Source organism: Amblyomma mixtum, chromosome 2, assembly GCF_055824585.1.
Source record: "Amblyomma mixtum isolate Tamu chromosome 2, ASM5582458v1, whole genome shotgun sequence".
In the NCBI taxonomy this organism is placed as follows: Eukaryota; Metazoa; Arthropoda; class Arachnida; order Ixodida; family Ixodidae; genus Amblyomma; species Amblyomma mixtum.
Genome location: NC_143013.1, coordinates 230118749 through 230140721, shown reverse-complemented (window position 1 = coordinate 230140721; position 21973 = coordinate 230118749). Strand labels below are relative to the sequence as shown.

At 47.3% G+C, this 21973-nt stretch overlaps 3 protein-coding genes across 3 annotated transcripts in view; 2 read left to right on the top strand and 1 right to left on the bottom strand.

The window, feature by feature from the left end:
- Positions 1-14677, bottom strand: part of Bre1 (E3 ubiquitin-protein ligase Bre1) — a 24049-nt gene extending 9372 nt beyond the window's left edge. The window contains 7 exon segments of the mRNA XM_089573287.1: positions 512-700; positions 1946-2356; positions 2358-2561; positions 4744-4889; positions 6144-6582; positions 11236-11403; positions 14647-14677. Coding sequence (XP_089429413.1) covers positions 512-700; positions 1946-2356; positions 2358-2561; positions 4744-4889; positions 6144-6582; positions 11236-11403; positions 14647-14664 — 1575 coding nt within the window. The 5' untranslated portion in view covers positions 14665-14677.
- On the top strand, positions 12284-14536 carry LOC149362872 (intraflagellar transport protein 22 homolog). The gene is made up of 5 exons (XM_089573292.1): positions 12284-13603; positions 13702-13784; positions 13879-13968; positions 14064-14162; positions 14260-14536. Exons 1-5 carry the CDS (start codon positions 13574-13576, stop codon positions 14534-14536), a joined length of 579 nt encoding a protein of 192 aa, XP_089429418.1. The 5' UTR covers positions 12284-13573.
- LOC149362870 (putative acyl-CoA dehydrogenase 6) overlaps positions 14664-21973 on the top strand; it is a 25527-nt gene continuing 18217 nt past the window's right edge. Inside the window, exon 1 of the mRNA XM_089573293.1 lies at positions 14664-15063. Within this exon, the coding sequence (XP_089429419.1) occupies positions 14935-15063 (129 nt within the window). The 5' untranslated portion in view covers positions 14664-14934. The remainder of the gene's footprint in view (positions 15064-21973) is intronic.

Genomic DNA, 21973 nt, shown 5'->3' with positions numbered 1-21973 from the left:
TCTTCTTGTCCGTCGTCTTGTGTGACTGGTTTTTTCTCAGTTTACAATGTAGTGTGCACTGAGTAATTATGGTAGCAGTCAAAATCGTGCCACATAATGATTTCACGCACACAATAAAAGAAAAATAGCAGCTGGTTTAGCATGGCTAAGCACAGAATACCGCACGGTAGCACTAGTTAGGGAGGGCACTTAAGGTCCTTACGCAGCGGTCCTTAAAGGCATTTGACCTGAAGGTCTTTACCATAAAGACATTTGGCCTAAAGGCCAAGAGGCCTTCACTGTGAAGGCTTTCATACTAAAGGCCTTTACTGTAAAGGCGTTTGGGTAAAGGCCTGCCATGTGTACACACCTGGCAGGTTGCCCACAACCTGGTGGGCTGCCTGCCATAAAGCAAGCTTCAAGGGACGTACGTACGTATGCCCAAAATCAGGAAGTGCATCTAGTAGTGCTGCTACACACACCACAAAAAATAAATAAATAAATAATAAAGAAGCAGTGGCAGGGGGCTTACCTTGCTCGTTTCCGCGAGAGCTTCACGCAACTTCCGCTTCGAACGCGCCACCTCACTTTTGAGTTGTCGGTTATGACTCTGCAGGCTAGTGATGATGTGACGCATCTCCCTGTTTAGAGGCTGTGTCTGCTCGGTGGTCGCCATGGACTGCTCGAACTCTATTCGCAGATTTTCATACTCCCGGCGAATCTGTGGCAGAACAGGTTGACCACGGTCAGCAGATAAAACTGGACCCTCTTACTGTACGAGAAGTGGGCAGTGTATAGTGAGCAGTAACTGGGAACTTTTTTGCCAGAGCACGCTTTCTCTCCTTACCTTGTTTTTACGGTCATAACCCTTTCTGACATGCATTATGTCTTACAATTGAGCAAAATATGAAAATTTGTGTGGGCTCAAAAATTTTAGGAACTCATGCGTGCTGCACACTTCCAAACTTGTAGAATGGCGGCGTTGTTCTTCAATCAAACAAACGTAGGCCCAATTAATTATTTTCCTCATCATCTGAAGCTGTTCCGGCAACAAAAACTCAGCTACAGTGATTTTTAGCAAGACATCCTTTGTACCCTCCCTGTTCCTGACAAATCTCTTAATGCCTCCCAGTATACATTCTTTGCCCCATCCATCTCAGTACACTCTTCACCTGTGTCCATTCTTCACCCTATTGCCTCCACCCCTCCCCTGCCTGCCCAAACCCTGAGCTAATTCTGCTGTCACATTGCTATTCAGTACCCCCATTATCCGTACCTCTCTCCCCCAGCTGGCCTCATTACTTTGGCATGAATATTTCTGCCACTTAGTGCTGTATCACAATGAAGTTCTTTCTCCCTCTCTTTCCTTTAGGCTCTGCATCTCTCCTTTCTCTCTTTCCCTTTCTCTACAAACCCCCTTTCCCTTCTTTAGCTGAAAAGCACGCTCCTCCGACCCACCATTCCACCCTTCATGCAGTTAAAACTCACCTCTTGAAGAGGCAACCATCTGCACCACTTGCCAGCAGTATACTGAACATTGTCAAAATGGCGTGCTGAATGGGCCACACACAAATGAGAACTGGTGCACTGTTAATTTGATGCCAGACGGCCTTTCCTTGATTTAGATGTGTGCCAGTGAGTACTTCCTGCCGACGGTCGAATGATCACTGATGTGTAGTGTTTATTCACACTTGTCCACAAGTCCCACCACAAGTCCCACCCCAAGTCCCACTCAGCCTTTGCCTATCTATGCTATCTACCCATGCTCTGGCTATCTACGCTGCTTGCCGTTTCATAGACTACCATCTCGTATGCAAGCAGCAATTAAGTAAAATGGTGACACAACAATCCTTTTTCTGAAGGTAACCGAAGGAACTGAGGACCATTGGCTGAAGTAAGTGCCACAACCGTTTCCTCCCAGTACTTGCGTACGCTCGGGAGTGACAGAAGAGAGAGAGGGAGAGACCTGGGCGATGTTGTCCTCGAGACGGATGACCTCGGAGCGCAGCTTCTTCTGGACGGACAGCTCCTCGCTCTCCATCTGCTCGATGTGTCGCAGGTGCGAGTTCTTGGCCGTCGACAGCAAGGTGCGGCACTCGTCCAGCTGCGTCTTGAGCTGCATGCTCTCGTTGTACAGCACCGAGAACTGGCTCTGCAGGCACTTGTACTCGGCCGTGCTCACCACCAGGCTCTCGGGCAGCGACCGCAGCTCCAACCGCAGGCGCTCCACCGTCTTCAGGGCCTCCTTGTGGTCGTGCTGCAGCTGCTCCAGCTCCAGCAGGCGCGCCGAGGCCAGCTCCCGCTGCTCCTCCAGCTGGCTCTGCAGGTCCTCCATGCGCAGGGCGGCCGCACCCCCTCCCCCTCCGCCCCCCTCCCCCTCCGCCGGAGCCGCTCGAGGGCAGCGTGTCACAGCCGTCCGCCTGGAAGCCCTTGATGCGCTGCAGGCACTCGGCCAGGTGGCAGTCGAGCTTCTCCTCGCGGGCCCGCACTTTGCTCAGCTCGTACTCGAGTTCCTCCACCCGGTTGCGCAGCTCGTCGTTCTTGGTCTGCAGCGAGTCCGCTTGGTCCTGGTGCTCTGAGAACTGCACCACAGAAGACAGGCACTGTGAGACATCAGAGCAACGTATACCTCCAAGTGCGCTCGGTCATTCTCAGAACACAGCTTTGAACCGCCACCGTGAAAGTCGCTACCAGACCTGCACCCCTTGCCACTTTTTGTTCCAATGCTTCCTCTCCGTTATCTCCATCATCTTAATATAACGGTACTGCTTCACTATGCGTGCCTGCATGACCTCAAGAGTGCCGAAAACACATTAGACAGGCCAATACACAGTGTGTTTAGACAGTGACTTTCCCTGGGAGGCTATGCTTTGAGCTTAGCATTTGCAGCACATAAGAAGTTGCCAAAGCTCCTTTCACAAAGAAAAGCAAAGCCAGGTAGGGGTGAAAATCAATGCACTTAGTTGCTATCAAGAAGGTGTGACTTTTTGCATGGTGTAACAGCGGTCATTCAATTGCTATAAAGTATTAACGACAGAATGGTCACCAACAGTGTTGCAAATACTGACTGTGAATGTACACAGCAGCTGGGAACTAGAGCTGGAAAGAATTGATTTGAGGTGAACGAGCAAATGAAGCATAAACACCTCCACCTGTTTCCAGTGAACCATTGAGGAAGGTGCGAAAGACCAAAAGCTAACCTCCAGCTTGTGACATTTAAGTGAAAGCATGACTAGTGCTTCCAGTCATATGCAATGCTGGCATGAGTGAAAAACAAAAAGTGGCAACTCTGACGACATCCCTGACTGTTAATCCTTCTCGAATTTGCTCAGGCCTGTTACATCCAGCACTAAATGGGCCTCGCAGTACTTTTATACTAACTTGCAAAATGTTACAGGCAGGAAGGGGCATCACCTGACAAGCCCCCCTTTGCAAATGACTTTTCCAGGGCGCCCTGCACCACCAAAGTTACAAATAGCTGAAAGGAGCCTTCCACCACTTTCAACACTTTTCCCTCACTCCTTGTCACTTCTGGTGTGCTCCAACTCTCTCCTGTAAGCACTGGTGACACTCCACCCAGTGGTATGTCAATCATGCTGCACTTAATCCTTTATCCGCTTTCCTGGCACGACGCACAGCTCAATGTGCCTTGGGTCATGTTCCTCCTTCACCGCTCACTGAAAACGTGCAGCACTGTGGAAGCTAACCTCACCTAATTAAAGGCTGAATTCAGTAAAGCTGCTAGCCCACAAAAGCAACTCGTAAAACTGCCGGAAATTGTGACACACCAGCACATGAGTCCTACTATTAAACCCCCACAATTTCCACGAGAGTAGCTTTCAGAACCCCACCCATGGATAGCCAATGCCAACCCTTGCCTTGTGCAGTGCCGAGCATTTTTATTCAGACAAGGTCCTCATCATCGTCAGCAACAGCAGCAGCCTCACAAGCCCAGGGGTGTCCATTGCAGGACAAAGGCCTCTCCTGCCAATCTCCAAATAAATCTGTCCTGTGCCAGCTGCAGCCACCATATACCCACAAACTTCCTAACCTAACCTCACCTGACTTGCTGCCACTCCCTACATCCCGTTATCTCTAGCCATTAGCCTTCTATTGGAATAAGACAGCGCATTTCTGCATGCTCTTTAGTAGCTTCCTTACTCAGCCACTGCCCTCACTGTGCTCCTACCATTAGTGGCTGACAGTGGTTGTCTGAGGTGCTTGATGGAAACCAGCTCACTGCTGTTCCTGATGTACATACACAGTGACATTTTGTCCCAACAGGGGTGGAGATTTGAAATGACTGCTGGACAAAAGTTAAAAAAGAAAAGAAAGAAAAGAAAGCTGCTCACTGAGTGAAAGTTGCACCTTGTGCACAGCACTTGAAAGAGCAATATCTGGCTCATGACAACACTATGTTAACGATTGGCTGGGTTCGTATGACATTTTCAACATGTTCTGCGAGGTCCCTCTGACAGCAGCTGGTATGCTTAACGCACGATTTGTTTTAAAGCTGCTCAGGAATGGCCCATCAGCTGCCCAATGACAATCAAATAGAAGACGCGTGCCCTTATCACCAGTAATTACTCTGCCGATCTTTCACACAACAGTACAGCATGCAACAGGGGTGACTGTTAATTCTTTCTCAATGTGAGAACAAAAAAAGGAAAGACTTGTTGGGCGCACTGCATTAAGATGGTGGCAAATTAGGCAGCATTGTAGTCGGGGTGTGAACAGGAAAAATGAGGCAGGTCAGCCACTGACCTTAAGGGTGAGCATGTGGTTCTTCTCATGCAAGGCGGTAATCACTTCGTGAAGTTTCTTGTTCTCCGTCTGGAGCTCTCCATTCGCCTGGCGCACGGCTTCATCTAGGTCGGGTGGCGGACCAGTATCCACTGCAGGCTCCCCATCTGCCAGATTAAAAAACAAATAAGAATTTTAAACACAAGCATTCCGAAGCATGCCTGGACCAGTCCCAAGCATCCAAGCAAGCATAGAAGACTGGAAAACTGTGCTGGCTGGAGTTAGTGCTCAAATGCAACTTGCCCAGACTACCTGCCATTTTCTGGGCAGAAAAAGCAACCTCAACAGTTGTGCTATGCCTTTGCCCACCCTATGAGAGTGCTCACTTCGAGGTACTTTAAGCATGCTCACTGGCCCTGAAGTTGAATTCAGACATTTTCGGCTGCTACATACCATGAAAACAAAGTTGTTTACCATTTGGAAAAGTGGAATGCAAGGGTTATTGCTCTGACACTGATGAACCACCGAAGCAAAGGACAAGGGTCATACGTCTCCATTCGAACTGCTGTTTTGTTTTGTTTTTTTTTACGTTTCAGAGTATGTTGGTGTATGGATCATGATCATGAATGCGTGACAAAGCCACTCACTCCTAAGATCACAGGCTGAGCAAAATGTGACGAGACGATGCCGCTATCTCTTTGCAGCCTTTGGCACATCAGAGCCGATGTATCACACGCAAGCGGAGTACTGCTGTGATGCGGCACTATAATCCTCGACAACTTTTTCTGGCAACGCAGCAGAAGCTACGAAACCGAGACACTGCCTACTTAGTGAAGTTTAGTCTTCGCTTGCATTTAATAGTTTTCTCTCAAAACATAGCAATGTATTGTCATCATTCGTTATTTAATGCAACTTTCTCACACAACTGCCAAATTTAAGCATTGGAAAGCCAAGGAAAAAAACATTTTTCTTGATTATAACAAAAGTTCCTTAGCATGTCTTGCTACAAGAAGGTTCCATAGATGGTGACAGCTATACCAGCAGCAGAGTGATGTCATCAATGAGGAAGCAATGTGCCAGGCAGCCAGGTGCACCATCATGTGGCTGAATTATCTCGTGGAATGATTTAGTTACGGATACTCCACCCGTGTAGCCTTCCCTTCACTGTCAAGAGGAGTTGTTGCCGAGTATAACTTGTCTGTTGCGAGTTATTTTGCTGAACAGTCTACCTGCAAGCAGATTTGCTTTTAGACTACTGGCAGTTTAGCTGAGGAAAGAGGCAGTGCTCAGTAACAGTTGACATTCTGGCTCATCCACTTCCTGTCCTGCTTCTTTGGATCCAATTTTGTATGCAAACGATGCATGGTATTACTGAGTACACATTCCCACTACCATCACCCGTGGCAGACAGACAGACTGACCTGAGTTGGTGTCGTCGCCCTGTCCCCCCTGGACGGCCAGCATGACGCGGTGGTTGCGCTGCACCAGGCGGTCGAAGGCCTGCAGCAGCTTGGCGACGGCGCGCGTGGACACCTGCACCCGCTGGGCGAGCTTCTCGTCGAGCTCCTCGCGGTCCCAGTGCAGCAGCATGCCCAGGAAGGAGGTGGTCGCCTCGGCCTCGTTCTGCTGCTCCGACTCGTCCCACGCCTCCGAGTCAAAGCGCTGCAGCAGGATCCGCAGGTCCTCGTTCAGTTGGTTCCAGTACCTGTTGACAACTGTGAGGACCCCCTCGTCCGACGTCTGCCGCTTCTCCAGCTGCTCCACGCGCGCACGCAGCTCGTTCTCCTGCCGCACCCGCTGCTCGAGACGCTGCGCCAGCTTGCGGTTCTGGAACTGCAGCGTCTTCATGTCCATCTCCTCCTGCACGATCAGCAAAGGCCAGTGTTATGGACGAGGCAGGGAGGCTCTTAAGGGGCAATGTTGCAGCAGCACTGGAAACACGCACACATACAATCGTTAGGGGTGATAAGCACTTTAGGCTCAAACCACAATCCTTTGAGGGTTGGGGACCACGTGAGCCCAGGTGTAGAAGTGTTCCTCTGATGGATGAGGCAGTCCAATGTTTGCTGCTAGTCACGATAATCATTATAAAAGCGCCACTGCCTGGGTCGGGTAAAATATATGGACATTCGGGATAAACTGGCTTCAAATACTGAATCAAACACTGAATATTACCTGTGATGGAGTGAAGCATGAGTGTAAGCAGGTTCCATTCATGCCTCTCAAAAGTGTAATGCACACACTTAGACTGGCATCATCTAAGTCAGCAACCAGTTAAAGCTCTCACTGCTTTTGGAGCCGTAACAATGTCAGTGCGACAAAGAGACTGCTGATGAGTTAATACACGTGGCAAGTTTGGTTGGTTTGGTTCATGGGGTTTAACGTCCCAAAGCGACTCAGGCTATGAGGGACGCCGTAGTGGAGGGCTCCGGAAATTTTGACCACCTGGGGTTCTTTAACGTGCACTGTCAGTTGTGCAACAGTTAAATATCACTTGAATGATAACTCCACAATCCTCCACACTGGATCAGCAGTGCAAACATAGTGAGCTCCACCACAATATCTGAATTGGTGGTACAGTAAAAGCTCATTAATTCGAACTCCGAGGGACCGGAAAAAATCTATCCGAAAATTCGAATGATTGAATGACTGCACAAAACTCAAGAACTGCTCGCATCAAGGTAATTTTATTTTGTGAAAGACTGGGCAATGGTTGCCCGTTTTTGTGATGAGAACAGCGCACCAATGACCGTTTTTTACGTTCCCATCGATGATTTATTGAGTGCACACTGCCAGGAGCACCGGAGCAGCACTGCTCCAATACCATAACGACCTCCCGCATCCTGCGCGATGCGACGCGGTGGAGCTCCACCGTACCACACCATTGCGTGTGAGGGGGGCTTCACTGCATAAACGACGAACGGCACGTGACGAGCGCGATCGCGCACTTTCGGCGCGCTCGAAGAATGCAACCACGCACGCGGAGGCGAAGGAAACGGATCAGCGGAGCCGACGCGGCGTGGAAAAAAAAGAGAGAAGGGGGCAGTATTTGCGACGCGCCAATCAGCGTCCAAAACGGTTCTCAGCTGGGTTAAGTTGGGCTAGTGCGCATGGGCACGAAGCTCGGAAAAGCGAAACCGAAACTAAGCGGCGCTCCGTTCGTCATCGCGCCTGCCGTCGCGCGCATGTCAGAGGTGCGGCTCTCCAGCATGGAACTCAGGTTTTCAGTTAGGCTATATCTCGCCGCGCCGGTCATATCTGGACGCGGCCTCCCCTTGGGAGCACTGTGGGAACGAACCGGTGCGAGACCCACAGCGTCCGAAAGAGCGCGTGTCTGACGCCATAGATCCCAGCAAACCAAAACCTCTCAGAGACGTCTCTAGACGTCTCTGAGAGGTTTTGGTTTGCTGGGACTTACATGAGCGTTGCCCGGGACCTAGCCGGCAGTTCAAATTAGCCGGATTTCTGAATTAACGGGGATCGAATTAATGAGCTTTTACTAACAAACATAATATGCTGGAATACTTGGCCCACAAGCGAACAATTGATTATGTTAATTATTACCAAATTAAACAAATAAATACTTTATCTGTATTCATCTTTGCATTCCTATTCACTGCAATGAAGTGGGTATAGCAACATTGCTATGCTTCATCTCGGAACTTGTAGCCAAAGGAGCTACGAGTCCAAGGCAACAGCCACCTCAAAAGTGTTTCTTTTAGGAGCTAAAGAAACTTAATTTTGTCGCATGTTTTCTTGTTTAAAATGATGTGTTAGACACTAGAATACATGCATCAATGTGTGGTATACGCAGACAAATAATTTGCACTTTAATTTTTTCTCTCATGCTGTTTTGGTTTCATCAACCGAATGATGGCCGTGACACAGAGTTGAACTTTAGGTCACGTGTGGCAAGGAAAAAATGCAATATAAATGCCAATATGTAGCTTTAACTCACTACAGCACTTGAACCAGCCTCCTTTAAGAGCTACATTTACAACAAATGACATATTAGCAGTTATATTGCCATTTTTTTATGCCTCATGTGAACTTATACATCACAGCTGATGAACCCGAAACAGCGCCAAGAAGAAATTCAATTATAAAATATTTAGCACTTGTAGGCAAATACCATGAGGTACTTCATGTATACCAATGTCTAACACATCGTTTGAAAAAATAAATAAATAAAAACACAAAAGCAAAAATTTACAGTCCTTTAAGCAGTTGCGAGCCAACCGCACAGGTCTGAAAACCATCACCTTGAACAAGTTGTGAGACAGAGCATAGGACTGTGCTTGTGAGCAACTCTCCAAATGAACATCTCTAGGTGTCTCTACCTCAACATTGATTACATTGCATACCACTATCAAGCACGCAAGTTAAGTGCACCTACGGGGAGAGTGCGTGAGCGCCTGCATTGACAACTTTAGACTATGTGACGCTAAACGAGAAATCAGAGTGCCACCCGTGGTAACAATAAAGGCGACAGTGGGATTTTTTAAGTGGGACGACAAGCGGGATTTATAGAAAAACTAAAAACTTCTAAAAACCGATTGTCTGGCACGATTACACGAATAAAAACAAACATCAAATATTTTTAATAATGAAAAAATAAAGCTTTCTGTATTATGAAGATACAGCAAGAGAAGAGTGGCCAAAATGAGTTCCTAGCCTGTACAGAATTCTGACGACAAACTATATGGCAGAGTGCAAGGGACCTGCATTCAATTTTGTTTCTTTGCTCTATTGTTTCGATTGTTGCTATAACAAATTTTATTAAAAGCAGTGTTTAAAGAAGTAAATTATAAACGTGTGAGTGTGTTTTTTATACATTACATTTCGTGTCTTTGAAATCGGTGCCAGCGAAGTTACGCACTTAGTCACTGAAGTCTATTCTGTGAACTCACTCCTCCGTGAGCGATATTCCACTTGCACTGTTCAGCTCTGGCAGACGCCCACTTAACCTGCAGGCTTGGTGGTTATATTAGTGATGAGGTAACGATTCACACAGAAGTCCACCAGCAAGGTAGCTCACAACCTCAACCCTATTTGCCATCTCACAACTTGCTTGTGTTCATATGTTCTTGCATGAATTTGTCTATCGACGCTATAAGCACCCGAGATTCACATGAGCATGTGCTCCCTATGTTACGCTCACACTGAGAAGCCAGCTTGCAGAATTTTAGGCTAGTTCTGTGCACTCCCGTTGGGCCAACATTTTTAAGTTTTAACCAGGGCCGAAATTTCGCACAACTGAGAGATAAAGGAGACAGTTTCTTTCTGCCTGAATGGCAGTACCATATGAAAAGAATATTTCTTTATGTTCCCCTATGCTACAGTGACTTTTTTGCGCCATTACGCAATGTGCATTGTACGCACTCTAGCCTTGACAACCAAAAGGTAGCTGGCAAAGCTGAATCGGAATAAATGTGAGAATATTTTCAATTTCTCTGCCACATACTGAGGGCTGCTTGACAACAAGGAAGCCTCATTTTTCTAGCAACCCACGAAATGCAGAATCAAAAGAGAGAGAAAATAAGAAGCTGTGAAGTGTGCTAAGAAGTGTGCCCACGAAATACAAATGAAACCAAGTGCATGAGTGGACCAGTGCCCTAGAAGAACCCAACTCTGTCCGAAAGCTATAAGGGTGCCCCATTCATCCTCTCGGATCAAGTCTGCCTCATTGATTTTACATCTGTCACGGTCCCCACTCTTTGCTTTGATGATGCATTCATTGAATAATGGCTCGCACTTTTTGCATGTATGCCTCTGTGCTATGAATATAATTCGGTTGCAAGTTTGGCCCGTGCTTGTCCCCTTGTCACATCTGTACTGCAGCCTCATCTATATGCATAATACACTTATTTACAACATAGACTGTCCCAAGCTGCTCCTGAACCACTATTCACCACAATTACAACCACTACTAGTACTAACAAAACCCTGTCGATATGAACAACCGATAGGCCGAAGAGTCAGCTCTCCTAAACTATTTCTTTGTATGTTTGCAACCCTACGACGTTACCCAGCTGTATCCTACCGGTACTCAGCTATGGGGCAGAAACATGGAGGCTAACAAAGAGGTTCAGCTTAAGTTAAGGACAACGCAGCGAGCTATAGAAAGAAAAATGACAGGTGTAACATTAAGAGACTGGAAGCGGGCAGGATGGGTGAGGGAACAAACGTGGGTTAATAACATCCTAGTTGAAATCAAGAGGTAGAAATGGGCTTGAGCAGGACATGTAATGCGAAGGCAAGATAGCTGTTGGTCCTTAAGGGTAACGGAGTGGATTCCAAGAGAAGGCAAGCGTAGCAGGGGGCGGCAGAAAGTTAGGGGGGGGCGGATGAGATTAAGAAGTTTGCGGGAATACGGTGGCCGCAACAGGCAAAGGACGGGGTTAATTGGAGAGACATGGGAGAGGCCTATGCCCTGCAGTGGGGGTAGTCAGGCTAATGGTGATGATGAACCCCAAGATCGCGCTGTGTGGGAGGGGCAGCTGCTCCACTCACCAGTGTGGAAACCTGCCCAATCCGGAAGGGCTCGAAGTGGACTTTCTTGGGTGGGGGGGCCGAGGAGGAACCCCCGGGGGATTCCTGTGGGGCCGGCCGCTTGGAAGCCATCTTGGCTGGCTTCCTGCAGCCGCTGCCTCCCAGGCCCTCGTCTGGATCGTTGCTGGCCTGTGTGTGCATAAGGAATACAGGGGAAAAAGGGGGAGGGAACAAAGCAGGGCACCACCATGAGCAGTGAAAGACAGGCAGCAATGAAAAGGAAGGGGTGCCACTTAAATCTATGTCCCCCTAAATGCACACAAACACAATCAGGTGCAGAAAGCATGTCTACTCTTCTGCTGAAATGCCAACCCAAGATGGGGGGGCAGCTGGAGTAAAAGTTTCCTATGAATGGCAGCAGAGCATGCATGAAATAATAACTAAAATTTGAGCTCCTATTGACAACTAACGCTAAAATCTGAATGACACTGGAAGAAATGACCAGCGCAGAGTCAAGCTGCCAACATTTGTCAGCCTTTCCATTGCCAAAAACATTTGGTGCTTGCATCGCAGGTGCAAAAGGCACAAGCACTAGTGCAGACTATGCGCAACTTTGAAAATATTTTGCTTGAGCAGATTTTTGCTAGAAATTAAACAAGACACAACCGGCACAAAAATTACAACAGACAGACCATACCTATATGCAATCTATGGATTGCCCATGGAGATTTTTGCGACGGAAGGTAGCCACTATATACCCTGCTGTCCATATCTCTCAGTATGTAAGAAAACCAGGGATCAATCTCAAGAAATCGGTCAGTGCTGTGAAGAAATGCAGAATGATTGCAGCACTATTGTGCACAGACAGTATCGGCAGCTACTTTGTGAGCTAAGCGTCAGGTCATTAACCTGATCTTTTTTTGCTAGTAGATAGTTCCTGCCATAGCAAAATGAATGCCATATTCTGGTTCTATTAACTTAAGCCTGTAAGAGACTTTTTTTTTTCCTGGTGTACAGAGAGACATGCACTGCAGAGTAATTACTGTAAACAAAAGACACCTGCTCAAATGACTACTGCCAAGACCAATACAGTGCCAGAGATCAATGCTGCCAGACAACGCATGTGGCAGAATCAGTGATGCATGAATGCCTCACGAAGTGCAACAAGAGCTGCTTTTTGTCACCAGTTTAATGCTCAGGTGACAAAAAGGCTACATCAACGCTGCAATAGGATTTACACCTTTTCTGAGCTATCGTTGTGGCAAAGATTTGCGATTTTGAGCCGTCCTTATTCGTGACCTCATTTTCAGCGGCAGCGCTCGCACGCATTTTTCCTCTTAGCTTTGTAAACAATCTCTGAAGCACAACCGCGGACTTTCAGATCCTAGCCTCTTCAGCAGTGGGAGTTCCTGAACTCCGATCGCAGCGCTACTACTCCGGGCGGTCCGCACTACAAAGCGAAACCTCGCCTCGCATATGCTAGGCGGACGGGCACATTAGGGAGACCTCACAGTCCCCAGGCAACCAAAACAAAACCCTCGGGCCAGGTTTGCGTTGTGGCACTGGTGACTCGTTTCAATCGCGATCAGCTGCTTTCTTAGGCCCATAAAATTTCGGAGTTACGTTTAAATAGACGAACCCAGGCCTTTAGCTCATCACGGACCCTGAAAGCAGGCGCACCTGTCAAGCTTGATCGCTCAGATCAGACCTGGAAAACTTTCCTGTTTGGCAGCAGCGCCCAGCATCATTAGGCAGTCGCTAATCGACCTGTCTGACAGCTTCCTACAGTCGGCTTCCCCCTGTTGGACCGCTGTCAGGTACTACCCATTAGGGCTAAACTCACTTTACTTTCTCGGGTCGCAACTTAGGTGGAAATCGCTCGTACAGTATGTTGGGGCCAGACGACATCGCGAAGGAGGTAGTACAATGCCGCGATCCTTACGCCACGGACAACACGCACAGTGAACGAGATACCTGTCGTCGGCTCGGTGGTTTTCTCCTAAGCATTAGTTACCTTTTGTGGTGTTTTGGGGTTCACTGCGGCAAGCCGATGAACTCTACATTACACGCAGTCGCAGCAGAGCTACAGTAGAGAGCAAAAGAAAATGTCGTGATTGTGACTCCCCCTAGCGGGTCAAGAAATTGTGGTATGTGAGCGACAGCTGTTCAGGCAACCATGGTATATCGAAACTTGCGTAGGGGAAGGTGGCTTCTGTCGCGCGGCCTGCTGTGGAGCATCGATGCATCAAGGATCTTGCGTCTCTGACGGGGGTCCCCTGCCTTCATTGTAGAGAACATAAACTAGAGTGTTCGGTGACACCAACCCAATAGCTAATTAAGTATCCCTTTACAGCAAATTATGAAAATAATCGTTATTGGACCTTGCCAGGTAAGGAGCTTTGCGTGCGTTGCCTATGGTTACGGTTTGTTGTTTGACTGGAAGCTGTAAGTGCGTGGCTACGGTAGTAAGCGCGTTCTTTCTTCCAGTCTGGGAAAACTGTCATTTCTAACTTTCTGGCGGAGGCGACGGAAAGCTCCTCCGGGCAATATCAGCCTACAAAAGGTGTTAGGTAAGCGCATTTCGCAATATTGTCCTGGGCTTATGGCATTACATTTTTTTTACGACGAGACATATGGTGCTCATATTTTGAAACTCTGTTTCAGAATCTTAGAATTTGAAAGTCCACAAATCTTAGTCAAGGGTCGACAAACTACGGCATCGGTTGAACTTTGGGACTGCAGTGGGGACCAGAAGTATTATTTCTTACGGCTTTTCCTGCATGGAGTTTCAAAAACACTTTGTATGAAGTAAAATTGAGCCTTCATCATTTCTATTTATCTGCTCTCAGGTACGAAAACTGTTGGCCAGCGTTTTCCAAAGATGCGCAGGGTATCTTATTCATCTACTCTTCAGATCACAGAAATGTAGAGACTGAGCTTGACACATGGTACGTGTATTAATTTATGCATCAGGCTTTTCTGAACGTTTATCGTCCCAACTGTTCTGAGATCATGGCTTAAATCTTTCTTTTTTTTTCTGTCCAGGTACAATAACTTCGTTCAAACGCAAGGCGTGAAGGACTCCCAATGCATGGTGTTCTGCCATAGGAAGTCGGGTGAACGTCCTGCGGGAAATCCTTCTCAGCTGTCGCATTTGTTTGCTCGTGTCACTTGGGTGTCAACAAACATAGACGACAACGAAGATGGTGGAAAAGGTGGAGAGCAGGTGCGACACGAATTCAACAAGTTTCTGGAACGCCTGTCAAACGAACTGAACGAAAGACACGACCAAGAAGAGCTTAGCATCATAGGACAAGGGTGAACAAAGAATTTGTTTGCTTGAGTGCAGTCACATGAAAACACTTTTCTTTTTGCGCGAAGAAATAAAGTCTATTACGAATAAATTTCAAGAAAATCCGCATTTTCACTCACAAGCATGAGGCCGTGCATCTGAGCCGCCACATTATCGTCACCATTACCGGCATCAGGTCACTAAAAACAAATCCAAGTCAAGCCTAGCTGCCTCGAAAGTTTCAGTCGGTTTCGGTCTTCCGTGTGCACTACTTCGGTGGCAGCTGCGAAGTTGCGGATATTATGCTGTTGCTTTGAATGCGGCGAATTCGGGCTGTTGTTTCCGCGTTTCAATGACATACTGCTAAACTTTTCCCGCCGTCCAGTTACGTCACTTCGCAGTTCCCTCGTGCCTAGCACGCATCAACTATGCTTTCTTTGAGACTGTCACGTCGTTTGCAACTACGACAAAGTTTGCGTCGTCTCGCTTTAGCCACTCGTTTCTGTTCGTCGTTTTTCACCGAGCAGCACGATGAGCTTCGGAGGAGCGTGCGGAAGGTAAGAGGCCATATTTTTTCCTTGTCGCTGTGATTCGCACCTGAAATGTGACCTCGACGCTTTGGGTAGACGCTTCGTATACTATGTGAACAGCTTGCAGTGGGGTCGTCTTCGTGATAAAGTGCGCGTCGTGTCGGCCAACTGCGAGGTGATAAACGACTATGCGGGGTTCGTTTGAGGTTTGCCAGCGGGCTGGTCAAGGACCTTGTGCTTTTAAGTGTTTGAAATGTGCAGGAAAAGCTCATGGGGTTTTGTGTTCCATATGTCTGTCCGGTGGTTAATGTTGTGCGTAAGTCACGAAAACCCCTCAAAATGTGTCGCTGTCAGTAGTTTCCTTTTGTACGTTGTGCCGCGTTTACTGGTTTACTCTCGTATGAAGCATGCCTGTTGTCAGGGGAAAAAAAAATATTGAAAGAAATACGCGTCTGGAAATGTTTGAATATCTCCACAGTACGTATGTGTGACGGCCTTAACGTAGCTTTGGCTGTTTCAAGCTCTTCAAGTATTCTGTTTTTCATTGACTTGGAAGACGGATTCTAAGCTGACCCATTGCTGCAAGCTGAAACATCTCATATGGCATGCCTTATTTCATTATGTAAAATGTGCACTGTCGCAAATAAACGACAAAAACATGCCAAGTGCGCAGTTTCTTTACTGAGATTCTTTTAATGTGAAACGCACAAATGTGTACAGCAAGGCTGCATTTTGCTCACTGGCTGATAAAGTTGTGTTCAGTTTCATACTGTTTTCTTGTGGCTGTGCTTTACTTTATCGATGCATCTGTATCTCATGTCCTCAGCTGTTTGTACAAATCTAATTTCATTTGTATGTACAGCTGTGTCACTGTTCTTCCTGTCATGAGCAGCTGCAAGCTTGTCAGATTTTCAGTTTCGCTCTGTACCTTTATCTGGCTCGTAATTAGCAGCAGTGATTTTGTCACACAGCATGCATTCTCTCTCAGATGTATGTCTCAAGCGCATCTTGTTGGCTTTACCCACTATTGGCTGTACCCACTAGTTGCTATACCCACTAGTTGCTATTGACATTCGGTTGCTGATGCCAAAGTCGCAGGATTGAATCCCACGGCGGCTACATTTCGACAAAGGAAAGTGCGTAACTGCCCATGTGCTGTGCGATGTCAGTCCAGGTTAAGAACCCCAGGTGGTCGAGCATAGTCTTAAGCCCTCTGCTGCAGCATCTCTTATAGCCCATGTGCATCTTATTGGCTTATATTTTATTATTTTATTGCCTTGTAACCGGTGCTTAAAGTCGGGGTTGTCTCGGGTTCAGACCCCCCTGCAAGTATTAAGGCAAAAGCCTTTAATGCCTCATCATTGTCGACAGAAGGTTGTCAGCAGAAGTGTCACGCTTTTCGGTTGGTTGAAATGGTTATGACGTCAGAGTGCGTGGATTCGCAGTAATGAGGTCACCCACGGATGCCTGACGCCCTCTTTTGGAGCAGATGACAACTAAATAGTTGTTGTCCGCTCCGACAGGGGGCATAAGGCGTCCGTGGGTGACCTCGCAGTCAATGCAAAACAGTGCGCCAGGAAAGAAAGGCCCTTGCAGCACTTTAGAGAGCCAGAGTGCCCCCGAATTTTTTGACGATGAATCTCAGACACCCCCACTAGGATGTAGGGATTGCAGGCAATCATTTTTTATTCTTATTGCCAGAGGTGGTCAGAACATTCCTCCTCTATCATTTCTAAAATTTCACTGTGATTTTTGGTAAGGATCGTTAACATGTTAATGTGTTTTAGCTACAGTGGTGGCTCAGTGGTTATGGTGCTCAGCTGCTGATTCGAAAGACGTGGGCGACGTGGGTTCGATCCCGGCATCGGCAGTTGCATTTTGATGGAGCCAAAATGCTAAAGGTCCGTGTACTGTGCGATGTCAGTGCATGTCAAAGAACCCCAGGTGGTTGAAATAATTCGGAGCCTTCCACTACGGCGTCCCTCATAACCTGAGTCGATTCGGGACGTTAAAGCCAATAAACCAAACCATTAACATGTTTTCTAAAACCCGATGTGGAGAAAAGTAAAAAGCCGTCAGCAGTACATAAAGGCTGGAAGAAAAACGGAAACCCGGGCCTCACACCTTGAGTCAGTCCGGAGCTGGCCACTCAGCTCCAAGGCTACGCAACAACACAAAATGGGCTCACCGGCAGACCGTGGGGATTGCTTGTTTCAGGTCTTTGTCATAAACCGAACAAAGAACAGCCTTTAAAAAAAAAATTCAGCAGGCACTTTGGCTCTCTAAAGGGCTGCAAGGCGAAAGCCTTTACTGGCGCACTGTTTGGCATTGACTGCGAGACTGTTTGTGCTGTACTAGTGCTTTATTTTACTACACATTACAACTACACACTTTGACTGCTACTTTGACTGCTTCTTTAGCAAGACTCTCTCTCTGCTTTGATGAGTTCAATTGTATCCATGGCTCTGTTCGCAGTACTGAGGTATGTAATGTGGTCACCCACGGATGCCTTACGCCCCCTGTCGGAGTGGACGACAACTATTTTTTATTAGTTGTTGTCTGCTCCAAAAGGGGGCATCAGGCATCCGTGGGTGACCTCATTACTTCGAATCCGCACACTCTGACATCATAACCAATTCGACCAACCGAAAAGCGTGACACCTCTGCTGACAACAACGATGAAGCATGTTTTCTGCATGATGAAGCATGTTTTTTTAAGGCGCCTTAAAAAAGGTTTCTCCCCTTTTTATAAAATGATGTTTAAAACACTCTGCCAGCCTGTCTCTCTCTCTCTCTCCATTTCCCTCTCCACCTGTGCTCGAAACACCAAAGATCCCTTTTTGATGGAGCCAGAGTTTAAGCACTGCTCGTAGCAGCAATGTTTTTCACTCAGTAAAGACAGTGGTCCTGATTTCTTGTACATCTGCCTTACTGTTTTATTGGATTTGCTCATCACGACTTCCACGAAACTCGTTCATTAACAGTGAGCCACTTGCTTGCACTGCAGAGGAGCACGTGTATGTCTCTGTATTCACACCCATCTCTCTCTGTCCATCATTTTGCCTCCTCCCCTTCTGCCTTATTTTCCTCTCTGAAATTTGCAGTTGTTCTGCAGCAAACATCTAATTTGCTTGGCTCTTTCTCGACTCAGCATGTTTCGCACTGCTAGAAGAACATGCTTGTGAGCTGTGCACCGTTGTTGGTCACATTACCCTAGCCTGTGTTGAAATTACTGTATTCACTCAGTACCTAAATTGAGAATGAACATAAGTTGCCCTGTTCAGTTCAGAATGTGGCATAAAATCTATAGAAAAAAAGAAAGTAATTCAGTTCAGCTTGACAATTTTGAGAAAACAGCTTTAGGTGCAATAGAAAAGTTTTCTTGTTTTTCCCCCTGTTTTTTCTAATTAGTGTAGTATTATGTATAAAAGGTCAGGATGTATTCTGGTGCATAGGCTAGAAAAGCATGGAACGAGGAGCAGAAATGTGAGAATGGAAGGGTGTTACTCGTGCCTCTTCATTGCGTGCTCACAGATTGCGGGGCAACTCACGATGTGCGCACTTCTGTAGTGCTTTCTGCAAACAAATTTTCCGGTGCCTACAATTCACGAAATTCTTCTCGAGCATGGGCGTCCGGAGGGGGGGGCAAGGGGGGGCGGTTGCACCCCCCTGGAAAATCACTCACTCGAACCGTGAGTGATGGCCGCACACCAGGGGCGGTGGTGCGCTCAGTCAAAAGGGTAAAAGCAGCCCCGCATGGTCACATCTGCGAAATGCCGCGTCCGGGCGTGCGTCGTTCCGCCGTTTTCAAACCACGCCATCGTTAGCTCTACTGAAGGGCGACCTGTTCCAGACATACAGCGGCACCGGCGAGCATGTGTTTCGAGCCGCCTTGAGATGGGTGTCTGTTTCTTTGATCTCTAGAGAGATAGCGACACGGAGGCAGACAGTGCACGGGGCATCTTGTTTTCGCCTATGTCGTTACGCCGGTCACCGATGAATTCTTAAGGAGGGAAGGACAAATCAGCCGTGTCCACCCCCGCTTTGTCGGGCTGCTCAGGGACAAGCGGGCGATGAGTTGGCGCCGCCGCCGCTCGCTGTCTCCTCCGATCCACGTGTAGCGCAGTTCGGTAGAAGCGCCGCTTTCAGAATCTCCGGCAGAGGGGATTAGCTGCTTTTGTTCACGGCGACGCAGTCTCCCGAGGCGCCCCCACACCAGCGTTCTTTGCGTCTTCTGTGAAAACCAGCGCCTTTGGTCAACGCAGCCCGATGGCGCCTGCCTGGCTCGCCTGTCACCTCTGGCTGGGCCTCAAATCACAACAGCGCCCATGTACTGTGCGTGTCAGTGCATGGTAAAGAGACCCAGGTGGTCGACATTACCCGGAACTCTGTACTACTCCATCCCTCATAGCCTGAGTCGTTTTGGGGCTCTGAACCCCATAAAAACACAAAAACAAATTTTCCCACCGGAGTGGCGAGTGTCCCTTCCCCTCGGAAGTTGCGCGGCGTTCCTTTCACCCCCAAAGTGCGCATTCGGGGATACTGCGGCAAGTAAGCCCTCGCACGTGTGCGCGCCTCTGTGTTTGTGCTTGGGTGTTTTTAGTGGCCGGTTGTCAGCGAAGCTGAGAACAACCAAGACAGCGGACGAGAAAACGACGAGCGGCGAGCAGTGTGTGTGGGGTTGCTCGACTGTGCGGATGCGCAAGCAAGATGGAGCGAGGTGTATGAAGCTGCGAGCGTGCATTTATCTTGTAAATAAGTTTTCGTTGTATATATAGTCATCTTTTGTTTTCAACGTACGCGTTCAACAGTTTTTCCAATCAATGTGTATGATGAGTGTGCACCGAGAGCGTGTAATGAAGCACAGAAGTGAATTTATCACACGTGTAATTACGCAATTCGCCCAGAAAAATCCGAGGCGCCTACAGTTGCTGTTCAAGGAAGACTGACTGAGTGACTGTAGTTGCGTGTTTGCGAACATATTGTGCTGTGTGCTGGTCATCAATCCGGGTGAGTCGAGAACCCGTATGCAGGAAGACTGAGCACTCTTCTCCACGAAGTGATATAGCATCTTTTTGCATTTTTTATTAATTTTAGTTGTTTCTTCGTTGATAAACTCCAATGTACCTCTCCTAGCCGCGCTTTAATTTGCTGTTTGTAATTTTTCTTTCATGTGTGCATTTTGTTTAATTTTTATTTATATATAAATAAATAAATTTACTCCGCAAATAGCGCCTTTTTGCTACGAACATACCCCCCCCCCCCCCCCCCCGGGGCACCAACGGGCCCCCCCCCCTGCAAAAAATTCTGCGGACGCCCTTGTTCTCGAGTCTAGCTTTTTAATAATGTGCAAAGATTGGAGCTGACACTTGAGCTCTTCTATAAGGGTATGACGCAGTAGAATTAATGGGTTAACTTTTCTTTACATTCATATATCCCTGGGAGTTCACATACCACTCCTGGCAGAGTGGTGCAGCAGTTAATCGATGCGCCATTGCCCTGGGATGGCAGGTGCTGCCACCTGTGGGGCTTGAGCGGCCCAAGTTGCTCTACCCGAGTGATCATTCATTAATTTAAGCCGCCGCGGTGGCTCAGTGGTTATGGTGCTCGGCTGCTGACCCTAAAGACGCGGGTTCGATCCCGGCTGCGGCGGCTAGAATTTCTTTGGAGGAGAAATTCTAGAGGCCCGTGTACTGTGCGATGTCAGTGCACGTTAAAGAACCCCAGGTGGTCGAAATTTCCGGAGCCCTTCACTACGGCGTCTCTCATAGCCTTAGTCGCTTTGTGACGTTAAACCCCATAAACCATAAACCATTCATTAATTTAACTCCGACCCAGCACCCCTACAAGTGTGGTCACGGTTTGTAATGTAAGTTGCAGACGGTAAGAAAGAAGAGAGAGAATAAATTCCACCGTGTGTTAGCACTCTGGAACACAAAATGGAAGGCCACACAGCATACAGGCATTATCTTACTTCAGCATGTTTCATGGCTCGTAGAGTAGCTCGTTAGTTTGTGACATTGCTGATGTCAGACAGCTGTCTTGCTTGCACTCTGTGGCATGCCTTTTCTTTTGTTTGTACGCCATGATAGCCGCCTTTTTTCTTCACGGCAGACCGTACTGTGTAAAGCATTGTTCATTTATTTAATTAAAATGGCATTATTGCAGAGGGGAAAGAACGCATAAAGTTTCGGCGGATGGAGAAGACACTGTTGCCTCGCAGGTGTGGATTGTAAACGCGTGTGGGCTGCCAGGCATGCTCGAAATGAATGGCTTGAGCGTAATACTGACTTAGCTGACTGCGCTGGGTGTCACGTGAGCAATGTGGGACATTGCGAGTGCGTTGTGGAAGCAAATCAGTCCGCTTCCGAAAGGAACTGCATGTGTGCAATTTTTTTTTTTTTTTTTTCTTTTATTGCTGTAAATTTTGTGACACTCTGTGACAGCGTCGGTACTCTAAAAATGCTGTGCGTTTTTTCCCAGCTGTTCTTGGCAATTAGCTACTATCCACTAGTGTTGAACATTGAAAGCAAGCTGGATTTGGAAACTGCACTTACTTATGCAAGCTTTTTAACTTTCATTGTCATGAAAAACTGTCTTTTTTTTTTTCTGGTGGCAAAGAAGAAAGCTTTTTTTTTTTTTTTTCAGTACACATAGCGTTTCAGTTTATGCTATAACATAGTTCAATGTAGATAAAAATAAGTGCTGTTTCTTGACATATTTTTTAGAAAGGAAGGTTTTAAAACCACTGTACACCTAAAATTGGAGAAGTGAAATTTGTGTGATGTTTTCAAAGAGTATGGCAGAGAAGACAGTATATCTTAAAAACAAATGACGATACAGTGCGGAAAATCGTGATTCAGTGGCCCTCTGTGAAAATTTTTACTTGGCTGTCCTTTGTTAGGAAAGCTCCCTAACTATAAAAGCACAACTTGTG

Excerpts from the sequence above, each read along its gene's own strand:
- LOC149362872 (XM_089573292.1), top strand. The coding sequence starts at position 13,574 with ATGAAAATAATCGTTATTGGACCTTGCCAG. Across the intron at positions 13,604-13,701 it reads TCGTTATTGGACCTTGCCAG|TCTGGGAAAACTGTCATTTC; the intron begins GTAAGGAGCTTT and ends TCTTTCTTCCAG. Across the intron at positions 13,969-14,063 it reads GACTGCAGTGGGGACCAGAA|GTACGAAAACTGTTGGCCAG; the intron begins GTATTATTTCTT and ends ATCTGCTCTCAG.